General features: G+C 38.1%; 1 protein-coding gene across 16 annotated transcripts in view; it reads right to left on the bottom strand.

The window, feature by feature from the left end:
• LOC137249585 (dipeptidase 1) overlaps positions 1 to 15,657 on the bottom strand; it is a 704,181-nt gene that overhangs the window by 463,731 nt on the left and 224,793 nt on the right. For all 16 annotated transcript variants that reach the window (XM_067781335.1, XM_067781306.1, XM_067781279.1 and 13 more), the window contains 2 exons: positions 15,213 to 15,369; positions 2,708 to 2,840 (listed from right to left, as the gene is read on the bottom strand). In XM_067781335.1, coding sequence (XP_067637436.1) covers positions 2,708 to 2,840; positions 15,213 to 15,369 — 290 coding nt within the window. The remainder of the gene's footprint in view (positions 1 to 2,707; positions 2,841 to 15,212; positions 15,370 to 15,657) is intronic.

The following is a 15,657-nucleotide window of genomic DNA, read 5'->3' as shown; positions in this document are numbered from 1 at the left end:
AGAAGGACACTTCCCGAAGGCTTTGGGGAGTGTTATCGATGTCTATGGTCATTTGCCGGATGCCCGACCATATCGCGAACGATTTGTTATGACCACATGCGACCTTCTAGGCCATCCCGCCCTACCACCCCTTAAATCTATGAGGAGTTCGGGGTCGCCAGCGCCTTGGCTGTTAACAAAACAGGATTCGCCACGGATAGGTGAGGTTGACAATTGGGTTGGAGAAGCTATATATTGCTCTGGTAATCCCTTGAAAGGGTTGCTCTACACAACCCTTTGGATCTATTTGGTATTTTAATCGCCCCTTACGACAAGCATACCTACCGCGGGTATATTCTAACCCCCCAACCCGCTGCGTTACGTCATCATTCCCTTTTGTGCTGTTACGAAGGAGGAGGCTATCACTCAACCTAAACTAAGATATACCATTCCCGCATTAGGTTCCATAACATTTTTCTCACATGAAGTATTTGCAATTCTACCATGCTAATCTAATTTAGCCTCAATATGTAAATGAATCATTCCTACATGAAGTCAAAATTCGTAGTTCAAACTACTAAAATGCAGCTCGACGTCATTACATTTCTTTACAATTTCCATTTATGCTATTATTTTCTCTGTTGGCATTTTAAAAGATTTCTCAAGCAAATGTCAGCAAACCGACTCTTTTATATTCTGAACGTAAGTTCATAGAAATTCTGAAAATGCATTTATTTGCACATTTTTACTTAAGAAAGTGACATTTTATATTGACGCATTTGCTAAGGTATTACCTAAAGCTGGCAGTGCACAGTGTCGACTCCTTAAGCATCAATCTTGGTTGGTGGATGAGTGGCTCCGTTTATATAACTACCTTGGTTACGACAGTAAGGCAGAAAAGTAAGCTTCGCTCTGGTCAATAGGAAACGAATTTCGGGGTGTGGAGTCTTTGCTGAGCACTTTTTCCCTGACCACCGCTATATTTAGTTCGCTATTAATGGGACGTCATATAAGAATATCTTTTCGATGCCCTAGAAGCAATAACAGGAACCTGTTGTTTCGAAAGTTATAGGAACTAGATCCGGAGGCCGTAAAAAACTTCAAAAAGTTGTGTGACATTTCACTTCTTTCAGCAAATGCGACTTTCAAGAAACCTGCCCTTGAATTGATGATTTTGGGAAGTCAGGAAGTTTTCTCAAGGAATCCTGTCGTTTGAAAACGTAGGGAGGGAAAATAAGCCTCCTTGTAGGACAGAATCTCTTGATGACCCCAGAGCTTTCAGTAGATAGCTATAAAGCACTTGGATTTGATAAGTTTGGGAAATCGGAAAATTTGGCATTGTGGCAGTGGTTAACTGGTTCCTGGATGTGTCGAAGGTGAAGGAAAGGTTTGTCAGGAATTAAATGTTATCTGCAAATTTAAGTTACTCCATCACTGTAGTATCTTCCAAGCGGAAGTTACGGTGATTAAGGCTGTGCCTGCCCTGGTTTTCGATTGCCTTGAATCATATTCGGACCAAGATCATCTGATTTCCGGCGCATATTACTATCCCGGGACAACCGTCAGAAGATTTTTTTTAGCTCGCATGTTTAAAATTTAACCAAACTTGGAGACCTTTATGAAATTCGAAATTCCAGTGGCAGCTTGTATAAACATAGCAAGCACTGTATTTTAGCTGGGGCTTTGCCGAAGTCGCGCGCAAAACAATATCAAGAAAGTTATAAAAACGTTTTCACCCCAGCAGATTAGGGGGTTTAGAATATGCCTGTCGTAAAAGGCGACTAAAATACCAAATTGATACAAGGGGTTGCCACCGCAATATATAACTTCTCCAACCCAATTTTCAACCTCACCTTCCAGTGGCGAATACTGTTTCCTGAACAACCGAGGGTCTGACGACCCCAAGTACTCATGGATCTAGCGGGAGGGCGGGATGGCTTAGAAGGTTTCATGTGGTCATACTAAATAATTCCCGAGATGGTCGTGCTATTACCTTAATGGTGCTTGTTATCGGAACGTGCCGGATCTCCATCCGCCAAAGCACCATCAACATCGATTACACTCCCAATGCCATTCATTTAGAAAAGAGTTTTTCTCTGCAGTGGTTTGGTAAACACTCAAATTGTATTTCTGCCATGAAAAGCTTCTCAATGCAAATGCATGTGCCTTGAACCAGCCGTTCGGAGTTTTACATAAAATAAAAACTTTCCGATTGGTATGCTGTGGTAGTTCGCAATATACTAGAAGCGCCTTCCTCCGGCTAAATGGAGCATTATGAGATGTAATTGTCGGCTTCATGTTGTCTCAATTCATTCAGATCTCCGGCGGACTGATCCAAGATCGACATCAATCATAATTAGAACTACATCGTCGCTACATAGCAGCTATAGCTAACGTCACTTTCATTTTATGTGGTAAACCAATGGGTCTATTTATCGCCCAAGTGATTTTTAGGCACCGTTCCTACAAAGAAATTGGTCCCCGGCTCCAGTTCCACGACTGATCCAAGATCGACATCAATCATAATTAGAACTACATCGTCGCTACATAGCAGCTATAGCTAACGTCACTTTCATTTTATGTGGTAAACCAATGGGTCTTTTTATAGCCCAAGTGATTTTTAGGCACCGTTCCTACAAAGAAATCGGTCCCCGGCTCCAGTTCCACGATTCTGCACATCATTAGCTTATCAAAAGTATATAAAGTATAAAGTTGATATAATCCTTACCTGCTGCATCTGTGACGAACGTCATTTGATTTGGATATAAATTTACAAGACGTCGTATTAAGTCTATTTGTTCCAGCGTCAATTGTACGGCATCCAAATGTTGCGAGGAGCAGGGCACATATGCCGACCAAAACTGTTGATCATGGTTGAGAACATAGATGAAAGAAAGTAAAGAAATAGAAATAGAGAAAAATGCTTAGAAATTTAAATATGTTGAAAGCAACTTATGCGTTAATATGTGTACATATATATGTGTATATGTATGAAAATGTGTAAACAGGCAGCTGCAGCTTTTTGAGTATATGACTCGCTTCATAAAACTTAAGCTGGGGATACAGTGTTTTCTGTAAGCTGGATCACAAAATCCGTCCATGTCAAATTCCAATATCTTCCTCTTCCTTTTAAGCTAAAAACGACCGTATCTCATGTTATCGTCCTCCATGTTTCCACCAAAAGGCCTTACTAAACGTTATGAAATCAATATTTAATGGGACATTTCGCTAGATGGCGCACGAATCGCAGTATTTTTTAAATTCTACAAGAATTGATATCACTCTCACTCAAGCTAAAAACCATTGTGAATCTCCGTAAATTTCTTGGGAATACCTATTTATTATAGTGCAGAAAGAATCCATCAGTAGCAGTAAGAGACCCAGGAGACTTCTTCACATATTTGAGAAGCTGTTTTTGTAGCAATCGCCGGTGCCACTGCTATCTTCCATCCATATGATCAGGGGTGATAAGCCATTTTCTTCCAAAAATCTTTGCAAAGCACTTTTGGCACAATAGTTTTTCAGATCAGCGTGCAGGCCCGAAGATCGTCAAATATTACCGCATATCTATCCTAAAAATTGTGTTTACCAACTCTCACGTTTTCCCTCGGCCGCTTGAGCTACCATACTCAGAATCACACGAGGTTGTATGCTTCTCAACAACTAGAAAACTACGTATTCAAAATTAGATTTGATGAATATGAATAAAATATTTCGGTGAATAAGTTCAAACCAGGTTTTATAGTTGTTGTTGTTGTTGTAGCGATGAGGTAAATCTTCTAACGCTTTGGGGAGTGTTATCGATGTGATGGTACTTTGCCGGATACAGATCTGGTACGCTACGGTGACACAGTACCATTAAGGTGCTAGCCCGACCATCTCGGGAACGATTTATATGGCCACATTAAACCTTCCGGCCATCCCTCCCTCCCCACCGCCAAGTTCCATGAGGAGCTTGGGTTCGCCATAGCCTCGTCTGTTAGTGAAACAGGATTCGCCGCGGATAAGTGAGGTTGACAATTGGGTTTGAGGAAGGGTTGTGCTACGCAGCCCCTTGAATCTGGTATTTTATTCGCCTCTTACGACAGGCATACCTACCGCGGGTATATTCAAACCCCCTAACCCGCTGGCGTTTTATAGTCTTAGAAAATTATATGAGCTTTAAAAATGCAGAGGCTTACGAAAATAGCTCAACAACAACCTGCGGACAGGGTACGCGTTAGTTCAACAGCAAGCTGGTTTTACGGATACGGGGTAATCGTGATGAATTTTAGCATCAATTACTTGCAAACCAAAAACGGCCTCTCGTTTGCGAAAAAATTTGCAAAGTTTTCTTCATCTTATCTTTCTTTTTCTGGAAATCGCCAAACATTAGGGCCGGTATCGAGAACTTCGGATAGCTCTTCGCTCTACTCAATCATGAGACTATGGATATATACATATTGTAACGAATATTAGCATCACTAAGTTGCTACTAAATAAATGCACAACAACAATAAAACAGCCACTCTTATGTAGAAGGCGACGAAGGATACATATTTCACACACACAAATATGTAGTCATCAGCCAAAATAGTTACTCACACATACACCCGCATATGGCTATAACAAAAACATAAACTACAAATATACATGTATATAGATGGTAACCAAGCAGGAGATACAAAAGTTGTAGATGGTGAAACGTCCAGACCTTAGGAACAATATGCGAACGAAACAACGGAGAGTATAAACACGCTATTAATTGTGAAGTGAAGTATAATCGTGAAGTATTCCCAAAGTAATCTAAATAAAGACCAGTTTGCAATACTGAACATTGGAGTGATTTATGCAACAGTTTGGCGATTCGAACGATAGCAGAAACAGCATTACAATATCGCCCGTTCCAAAGTAAACAGATGTAACTATAAATTTTCGCAGCTAAACTGTTAATTGTAAACTGATTAAATTCAGCGTTACTACGGCTATGCTCCTTGAATATGCATTGATTTTTTAATGTAAAGTGAATCAAGTCGAAATAAATCTTTAGTTTTCGATAATTTATGGTATAATAAAGTAAACTTTTTCAACATTCATAGCTAAATACTAAGAAACTCAAAACTTAACAAACATCAAGAATTATTTAAATCCGTATCCAGCTGTTTTACATTGGGAATAGGTAAGTACAGACAAATCCATAATTTTTAAATAATTATGGTGCTTTATTTCAATTAATTAATTTTATTTATTATAGTTTTATAACTGAAATAATAGAAGTTGAAGTAATGGACGCTCAGCATATTAAAAGCTTGGTTCCTCAATATGAGGTTGATAGTAGTTTATCAGGAAACAATGAAGACCCTAAAGAAATCACAGAAGTTTTTAATATCCCTTCTTTATCTAGTACCGCATCTTCTGAAATTATTACTCCGCAGAAAATTAATTATAGAAATGATAACGTAAGTACTTTTATATGATTTACATAATGCTGTTTCTATTCTACAACAGCGTACTTTAAGAACTCAAATACTCGACCTACACGTCAAAAAAGGTCGATTTTAAAATTCCAAACGTCTCCTGTATACACAGATTAAAGTGATGCTGATCTCAGCGATGCAGATCCAAATTTTCAATGCGCGTTTCGTAGAATAACTATCTGTTTTATCAATCTTCTTCTTCAGTGAGTTCAGATGAAGAGTCATTTGCTTCAACTAAAAAAAAAACCAAACGTATATCTCAGCCCTTAAATTGGAAACAGAATAAAATGAAAAGCTATCGTAACAGAGGTAAATCTTATGTATCCAGAGCTCAAAAAATCAAAAATTAGCATCCAAAATAGGTACGAAATTTTCCGGAAATTTTGGGATTTGGGTCACTTATTGAAGCAAGGGACTTATTTGCGTTAGCCCAAAATATAAGTATTCAAACGCCAAGCGGCCAATACAAAACAATAAAGCATTTTATTTCCTAGTAGATAATAAGAACATAAGAGTATGCAAAATATTCCTTAAAGCAACTTTAGATATTTCAGAAGGTATGATTTATACAGTTCAAGCAAAGTTGAAGGAGCACGTCTTGGATCTACAAGATATGAGAGGAAAATCTTGCAGTTCCAAGAACCTTCAACTGACTGAGGATATAAAGGCGCATATAAATTAAATTCCTCGGATTGAAGCGCATTACGTCAGAACCACCTTGTCTAAAGAGTACATAGATAGTAGTAAAATTATACGAGATTTATTTAATGCTTTTAGAAGCCAGCAATACGATAATTTAAAAGATCCTGAATCATATCAAAAATACTATGATATATTTAAAACCAAATTCAGTATTGGCCTTCATCACCCCAAAAAGAACCAGTGTGACGATTGCGTGTCTCGAAATAATAGGAAACTTGATTTAAATGACGAGCTGGAGGAAAAATATAACACTCATTTAGAGGAAAAAGATAAAGTCAACAATAACTTTAAAGTAGCTGTGTATGATTTAGAGGCAGTATTGCAATGTCCGAGAGGACAAACTTCTTCATTTTACTACAAATCAAAATTAAATTGTTACAACTTGACTGTGACAGAACTAACAAGAAATGAATCCAAAGCAGCATATGAATACGTACATTGTTATTTTTGGTCAGAAAATGATGCAAAGCGAGGAGCTGTTGAGATAGGCTTATGTGTATTGCATTACTTGAAAGATTTAAGTGATCAAAACGAAGACCAAATTGATGTGGTATTTTACTCGGATAATTTTGTTGCGGTCAAAATAAAAAGAAATTTATAGCTTCTTTGTATTTCTTTGCTGTACAAAATTTAAAAATTAATAGTATTACACATAAGTTCTTAATCAGAGGTCATACACAAAATGAGACCGATAGCGTGCAAAGCATTATTGAAAGAGAGGTAAAAAAGAACTTAAATTCTGGTCGTCTGTATATGAGCCAAATCGGGCCACAAATACGATTTTTGTGAATATCTCGATCCATGCGCCACCTAGCGGCAATTTTTTGCATAGGTCGATTTCTATTCTTGTATGTATTATGTGTTCCAAATATGAGCCAAATCGGACCACAAATCAAAAAAGATCCAAAAAGTTAGTACTGATTTTTTGCTATTTTCAAAATTTAAATCAAATTTTCTCAAAAACGGCTCAGTAGAAAAAGCTTAAATTTTGGCTTCTGACTTAATTTGGTCCATAAAATAAGAATCCACGAGAAAAGCGGTTGTGCTTTGACCCCTCAATTAAACTTGCTTCAGGCACACCGTGAATTACAAAACTTTTTTTTTTTATTTCCTAAAAAATTAAAATTTTGAATTACATCTCTTTACTTTGGAACGAGCGATATGTATATGTATATGTACGTGTACTTTTACTATAAGGTTATCAGAAAATTCCAGCCATATCATCTCACTTATAATATTATGACGAGATCGATTATCTGTTGATTATTCCTTGCCTTTCGTTACCGCGTCGTCCTACTGAACAGTCGAATAAATGAACTTAATCTTTTTGTACAACAAAGTGCTATTAGTTCCAGCACTACAATTGTCTTTCAACTTCACAGTTAAAAGTGTTCACGTACTTCGTGTGAAAATGAAACTGATGAATGATACCTTAGATTGCGCTGCTTATATACCACCTAGTTGCTGCGTTATTGGTCATATTTAGTGTTTCAAATGCAGTATATGAGGCAACTCCCTTTCATGCTGTAGAATGCGGCTTTAAAATCGACGAAGAGGTTATGTGTGGTCTGAAGCTGTACTGATAGGGATCAATAAGATGATTCACGATGGTCATCAATCTTTCGCCCAATGCACTTGACGTGGATATTAAGAAGGCTGATTCTGCGATAGTTGTGGCAGATGCTGATCCATGCACCTTACCAATTCTTCGCCGCCATATTTTATAAGCAATCCTTCAGCGCCCGCGGCCTCGTTAATCTATTCATTGCTTTTCATAGATTTGGTTTTTTGGTGAGTGCCAATTAATCGGCACTGCTATTGTATTTAATCGATGCCGACATTCAGCGTCAAGAAAATGAATTGCCTTTATTTCAAATATTTTCGGTCTATTTATACAAAAATATTACAAACAAATTCTTATGTATAATTTATTTACTATGTTATATATTTACTTCTGATTCTAAGCCTAACAACAGAATGCATCCAAACGTACTCATGCACATTCACATACACATGCATATAGTTGCATAGCGTGAGAACTTGCTGCTGCCTATGAATACGCAAACTCAGCATAATTTTAGTTGGTTGCGTTTTGTTTACGCTATCAGTGAGCAACCCAGAAGCCACGCGTACTAAGTGTTTTGTAAGTATACATGTATGTATGAATGTGTCTACTTTGGCTACACTACACTTCGTCATAATCGAGTGTAGCGACATTAATACCATCATCATCGATTGCGAAATCTAGTTCATCATCGATGTGCGGTTTATTGCTGTCGCCATTTAGAAGCGCAGAGAATTGATCCTTCCATAATCTACATAAGTACCCTCTGGAAATCGGTTCGTTCTTCGGGTGTTTTCCCCGGACTTAAAACATTTCGTCTATTGCCAAATTGTCTGGTAAAATTTGCGGGAGTCATTACTGGTGGTTCCCCGCACTGAAGCCTTTCTGCCCCTCCTTTTTTTCTCCTGAAAAGGCGTCTAGCATCCCTTTTTAAAGAAATCAGCTTGACTGACTTGCTGTAACAGCTCGGGCTTTTTCGCACTCACGCTTATTAAATCGCGTGATATAAACCAATGATGCTATAACACTGGATCACAAATCCCAACTTTTTTTCTGCACCAGAGACGCCATTACGAAATTCCTATGTAAAATCACCCCGTGATTCCGAAAATCAAGGTTATTCTATGGTAAAGTTTTTGAGGTATTTACGAATTACCGTTTTTCAAAAACAAAAAAAATTGCGTCCAGTTAATCACATATATCTCAAGAACGAATTGAGCAATTCCAAAACACACACTAACACATATGTACCAGTAGAGTACTTAAGTATTCAACGAATATATTTACTTGAATGCTTATAACTTTTGTATTAGTCCCTCGATTTTGTTGAATGAAAGCTTATTTTTTTTTAATAAAATCGAGCTTCGAGAGAAAACAAAATCTGCAAAAATATAAAAAGTTTTCGATATCCTTCCTCGCAAATTACAAATTTTTCTATATTTTTACAAAAAAAATTTAAAAAAGTCGTAATGATTGTTCGTTATGTTTGAATCCGCAGGGCCTAGCAAGAAGTGTTGTATGCGCAGTTTATGGCAAATTTTATTACCTTTTAAAAGCTTCAAACCGTTTTAGAATTGCGCACTTCTTTCTTGAGATATATATGATTAAGTGGAACCAACTTTTTTTTTTTTTTTTTTTTTAAAAAACGGTTATTCGTAAATATCTCAAAAACGTTACCATAGAATTAAAAATAACCTTGATTTTCGGAATCAGGGGGTGATTTTACATAGGAATTTCATAATGGCGTCTCTGTTGCATTTTGGCTATAAACCAGTGTATTTGTCGTAATCGCAGTTTACTGCGCCATCTAGTGCTATACAGTTGCAGCACAAATTACGCTTTAATAGCAGCTGCTGACACACCACGCGTTCCAATGAACAGTGATCCAGATCCTGATAAAAACTTTACATGCAAATGCAACAATAAACTGATCCATATGGATCGTTTTGTTGTTGCACTTGCGTGTTATATTTTTATTTTTATACGACTCACTGTCCATTGGAACACAAGGACAGTAGCATCTAGCGATGGTATTGGCATAGTCGACTAAAGCGCCAAATACACGACACGAACATTTCCGCGAACATTCCCGTTATGTCATGTTTCTGCGACCTTTTCTGTCGTGTATGGCGAAATAGCTAATAATCGTAGTAATTTCTGAACGGAACAGACGTGCGCGGAAAAGTAAAATGGACAATAAAAAATTTCTCAGTGAATTTATTGAATCTTCTCTATTTTTTTTACGCTTAATTGCCACAGCGAGAAATATTGCTGCACCACAATTGTCCGTATTCATCGCTGTCTGAAAGAGAACTAATGTTCGGCCAAAAGTTCGTATGGTGTATGGCCAAAGCTGCGAACAAGATTGCGGAATGTTCGCGGAAATGTTCGTGTCGTGTATTTGGCGCTTAAGTAGCAGTAGAAGACGCGCTAAACAGCGACTAATACAAATTGCAATTTCCGTTATTGAAATCAGGTGACGATATATTCCATTTTTTTTTTTTTTCACATTACACATTCAATAAGAAAAATTACGCAACTACGAATTTTACTTCAAAATAATTGAATATTTGTATGAGTACATATCTAATGCAACCTGTAACATGGAAATCTGAAAGTATGAAAGTAAAAGAGATCACAAAAAATAAGTCCTGTTTGGCTTAAAAAACAATTTTTCGCTCTTCGGAAGGCTCAATTTATGGCACCCCTTTTGCGCGCTTTTGAAATTTATGAAATTTCACGTATGCAATTGCGCGTCAACCTGTTGAGCTCTTCAAACGATGCATACAAAGTTATAGACTTAAGTACAATATGTTGTTGTTTTTTTTTTTTTTTCGTTACGGAGGAGAATGAAAGTGTGCATATTTGTATGTGTTTTTGGAATTGTAAATATATTTATCTTTTTTATACTCAGTTGAGCAGAGCTCACAGAGTATATTAAGTTTGATTGGATAACGGTTGGTTGTATATATATAAAGGAATCGAGATAGATATAGACTTCCATATATCAAAATAATCAGGATCGAAAAAAAATTTGATTGAGCCATGTCCGTCCGTCCGTCCGTTAACACGATAACTTGAGTAAATTTTGAGGTATCTTGATGAAATTTGGTATGTAGGTTCCTGAGCACTCATCTCAGATCGCTATTTAAAATGAACGATATCGGACTATAACCACGCCCACTTTTTCGATATCGAAAATTTCGAAAAACCGAAAAAGTGCGATAACTCATTACAAAAGACAGATAAAGCGACGAAACTTGGTAGATGGGTTGACGTTATGACGCAGAATAGAAAATTAGTAAGATTTTGGACAATGGGCGTGGCACCGCCCACTTTTACAAGAAGGTAATTTAAAAGTTTTGCAAGCTGTAATTTGGCAGTCGTTGAAGATATCATGATGAAATTTGGCAGGAACGTTACTACTATTACTCTATATGTGCTAAATAAAAATTAGCAAAATTGGATGAAGAACACGCCCACTTCTTAAAAAAAAAATTTTTTAATTCAAATTTTAACATAAAATTTAATATCTTTACTGTATATAAGTAAATTAAGTCAAAATTCAACTCCAGTAATGATATGATGCAACAAAATACAAAAATAAAAGAAATTTTCAAAATGGGCGTGGCTCCGCCCATTTTCATTTAGTTTGTCTAGAATACTTTTATTGCCATAAGTCGAACAAAAATTTACCAATCCTTCTCAAATTTGGTAGGAGCATAGATTCTATGACGGTAACTGTTTTCTGTGAAAATGGGCGAAATCGGTGGAAGCCACGCCCAGTTTTTATTCACAGTCCACCGTCTGTCCTTCCGCTCGGCCATTAACACAATAACTTGAGCAAAATCCGATATATCTTTACTAAACTTAGCCCACGTACTTACCAGAGCTCACTTTTTCTTGGTATAAAAAATGGGCGAAATCTGACCATAACCACGCCCACTTTATCGATATCGAAAATTACGAAAAATGAAAAAAATGCCATAATTCTATACCAAATACGAAAAAAGTGATGAAACATGGTAACTGGATTGGTTTATTGACGCAAAATATAACTTTGGAAAAAACTTTGTAAAATGGGTGTGACACCTACCATATTAAGTAGAAGAAAATGAAAAAGTTCTACAAGGCGAAATCAACAACCCTTGGAATCTTGGCAGGAATACTGTTAGTGGTATTGCATATATAAATAAATTAGCAGTACCCGACAGATGATTTTCTGGATCACCTGGTCCACATTTTGGTCGATATCGCGAGAACGCCTTCACATATACATCTAAGGGCCACTCGCTTTTAAAACCCTCATTAATACCTTTAATTTGATATCCATATCGTACAAAAACATACCAGAGTCACCCCTGTCCCACCCTAATGGCGATATCTCGAAAAGGCGTCCACCTATAGACCTAATGCCCCCTCCCTCTTAAAATGCTCAGTAACACCTTTCGTTTGATACCCATATCGTACAAACATTCTAGAGTCACCCCTGGCCCACCCTAATGGCGATATCTCGAAAAGGCGTCCACCTATAGACCCAGTGTCCACTCCCTCTTAAAATGCTCAGTAACACCTTTCGTTTGATACCCATATCGTACAAACATTCTAGAGTCACCCCTGGCCCACCCTAATGGCGATATCTCGAAAAGGCGTCCACCTATAGACCTAATGCCCACTCCCTCTTAAAATGCTCAGTAACAGCTTTCGTTTGATACCCATATCGTACAAACATTCTAGAGTCACACCTGGCCCACCCTAATGGCGATATTTCGAAAAGGCGTCCACCTATAGAACTAAGGATTACTCCCTTTTAAAATACTCATTACCACCTTTCATTTGATACCCATATCGTACAAACACATTCTAGAGTCACCCTGGCCCACCCTAATGGCGATATCTCGAAAAGGCGTCCACCTATAGACCTAATGTCCACTCCCTCTTAAAATGCTCAGTAACACCTTTCGTTTGATACCCATATCGTACAAACATTCTAGAGTCACCCCTGGCCCACCCTAATGGCGATATCTCGAAAAGGCGTCCACCTATAGACCTAATGTCCACTCCCTCTTAAAATGCTCAGTAACACCTTTCGTTTGATACCCATATCGTACAAACATTCTAGAGTCACCCCTGTCCCACCCTAATGGCGATATCTCGAAAAGGCGTCCACCTATAGACCTAATGCCCACTCCCTCTAAAATGCTCAGTAACACCTTTCGTTTGATACCCATATCGTACAAACATTCTAGAGTCACACCTGGCCCACCCTAATGGCGATATCTCGAAAAGGCGTCCACCTATAGAACTAAGGATTACTCCCTTTTAAAATACTCATTACCACCTTTCATTTGATACCCATATCGTACAAACACATTCTAGAGTCACCCTGGCCCACCCTAATGGCGATATCTCGAAAAGGCGTCCACCTATAGACCTAATGCCCACTCCCTCTTAAAATGCTCAGTAACACCTTTCGTTTGATACCCATACCGTACAAACATTCTAGAGTCACCCTTGGTCCAGCTTTATGGCGATATCTCGAAAAGGCGTCCACCTATAGAACTAAGGATTACTCCCTTTTAAAATACTCATTACCACCTTTCATTTGATACCCATATCGTACAAACACATTCTAGAGTCCCCTGGCCCACCCTAATGGCGATATCTCGAAAAGGCGTCCACCTATAGACCTAATGCCCACTCCCTCTTAAAATGCTCAGTAACACCTTTCGTTTGATACCCATATCGTACAAAGATTCTAGAGTCACCCTGGGTCCACCTTTATGGCGATATCTCGAAAAGGCGTCCACCTATAGAACTAAGGATTACTCCCTTTTAAAATACTCCTTACCACCTTTCATTTGATACCCATATCGTACAAACACATTCTAGAGTCACCCCTGGCCCACCCTAATGGCGATATATCGAAAAGGCGTCCACCTATAGACCTAATGCCCACTCCCTCTTAAAATGCTCAGTAACACCTTTCGTTTGATACCCATATCGTACAAACATTCTAGAGTCACCCCTGGCCCACCCTAATGGCGATATCTCGAAAGGGCGTCCACCTATAGACCTAATGCCCACTCCCTCTTAAAATGCTCAGTAACACCTTTCGTTTGATGCACATATCGTACAAACACATTCTAGAGTCACCCCTGGCCCACCCTAATGACGATATCTCGAAAAGGCGTCCACCTATAGACCTCATGCCAACTCACTCTTAAAATGCTCAGTAACACCTTTCGTTTGATACCCATACCGTACAAACATTCTAGAGTCACCCCTGGCCCACCCTAATGGCGATATATCGAAAAGGCGTCCACCTATAGACCTAATGCCCACTCCCTCTTAAAATGCTCAGTAACACCTTTCATTTGATTCCCATATCGTACAAACACATTCTAGAGACACCCCTGGTCCACCTTTATGGCGATATCTCGAAACGGCGTCCACCTATGGAACTAAGGATCACTCCTTTTCAAAATACTCATTAACAGCTTTCATTTGATACCCATATCGTACAAACACATTATAGAATCACCCCTGGTCCACCTTAATGGGGACATCTCGAAAAGGCGTCCACCAATAGACCTAAGGCCCACTCCCTCTTAAAATGCTCAGTAACACCTTTCATTTGATACCCATATCGTACAAACAAATTCTAGAGTCAGCCCTGGTCTACCTTTATGGCGATATCCCTAAATGGCGTTCATCCATAGAACCAGGGATGCACCTTAACGTTAAGCTAATCGTTTATCAAAAAATTTCCACCGTTTCCGTTGAAACACTTCGAAATATTATCGATAAAGAAATTATCAAGATAAATTGTATCTCGTTTTTAACCGAAACGAAAAGCTTTCGTTAACGTTAAAAACGTTAACAAAAACGTGATACTTTATGTTTGAATTGTGCTAGCAATGCTATAGCCATGGTGAAGCCGTAAGGTGGCAACAACGAGCGCACATACACACACAAACTCTATGTAATTTGTTTGTGTAATTCGTTGGTGGTAATGTCAAAAATGCTCTGAGAAATGTTTGTACTGTCAAAATTCATGAGAAAAGTTGCAATCAGCTTGGCTAATGCTTTCACCTTTAATGACTCCGCCATCAATCAGCTTTGCCAGCATAGTTTGAAATTAATAATCAACATAAACGATTTGATTTCGTTTGGATATGGCAGAAAACGAAACGAAATCATTTCGTTAATTTGACGATCTTAACGTTAATAAACGAAACGAAATGACTTCGTTTCGTTTATTAACGTTGATTATCGTAACGAAATGATATCGTTTCGTTGGTTAAGCATGCCTGCATAGAACTATGGCCTACCCTCTCTTAAAATACTCTTTAATACCTTTCATTTGATACACATGTTATACAACCACATTCCAGGGTTACCCCAGATTGATTTCCTTATTTTTTCTCCATAGCTCTCAACTGAGTATGTTATGTTCGGTTACACCCGAACTTAGCCTTCCTTACTTGTTATATTTATTATTCTCATACCTGTGCCGACACCATGCCTTCCTGCATTCGCGGTAAATCGGTGTGACTCCAAACGCTTGTCGACCATGGCGCCACCTCACGCAAATCGCCGGCAAATGGGAAATCTTGCAGACGATTTTTCAAAAATTTTCGTATATTCCATGCTAAATCGTTGTGGCTGCATTGCATGGGTGTGTGTGTGTGAGTGCATTGTGTGTCGAGCCGTTGGTGATGTTGAAAATAGAAGAAAAACAAGAAATATATTTGGGATTATATTCGTGCACATACAATGTAGTCTATTGGGATTACAATTTTCTTTGTATTTATATTTTTTTTTTGTTTTAGTAAGAGCATATGTTGGCATAAGTTCATTTTTCTTACGTAGACAACATACAACAGTTGCAGCAAAAAAGTTGTAAATTTACCTGTTCATATCAATTTAGAGGAAATAGATAGCACGGTGAGT

This window comes from Eurosta solidaginis, chromosome 1, assembly GCF_040869045.1.
Source record: "Eurosta solidaginis isolate ZX-2024a chromosome 1, ASM4086904v1, whole genome shotgun sequence".
NCBI classification, from domain to species: domain Eukaryota; kingdom Metazoa; phylum Arthropoda; class Insecta; order Diptera; family Tephritidae; genus Eurosta; species Eurosta solidaginis.
The sequence above is the reverse complement of the archived record's forward strand: the minus strand, read 5'-3'. Positions and strand labels throughout refer to the sequence as shown.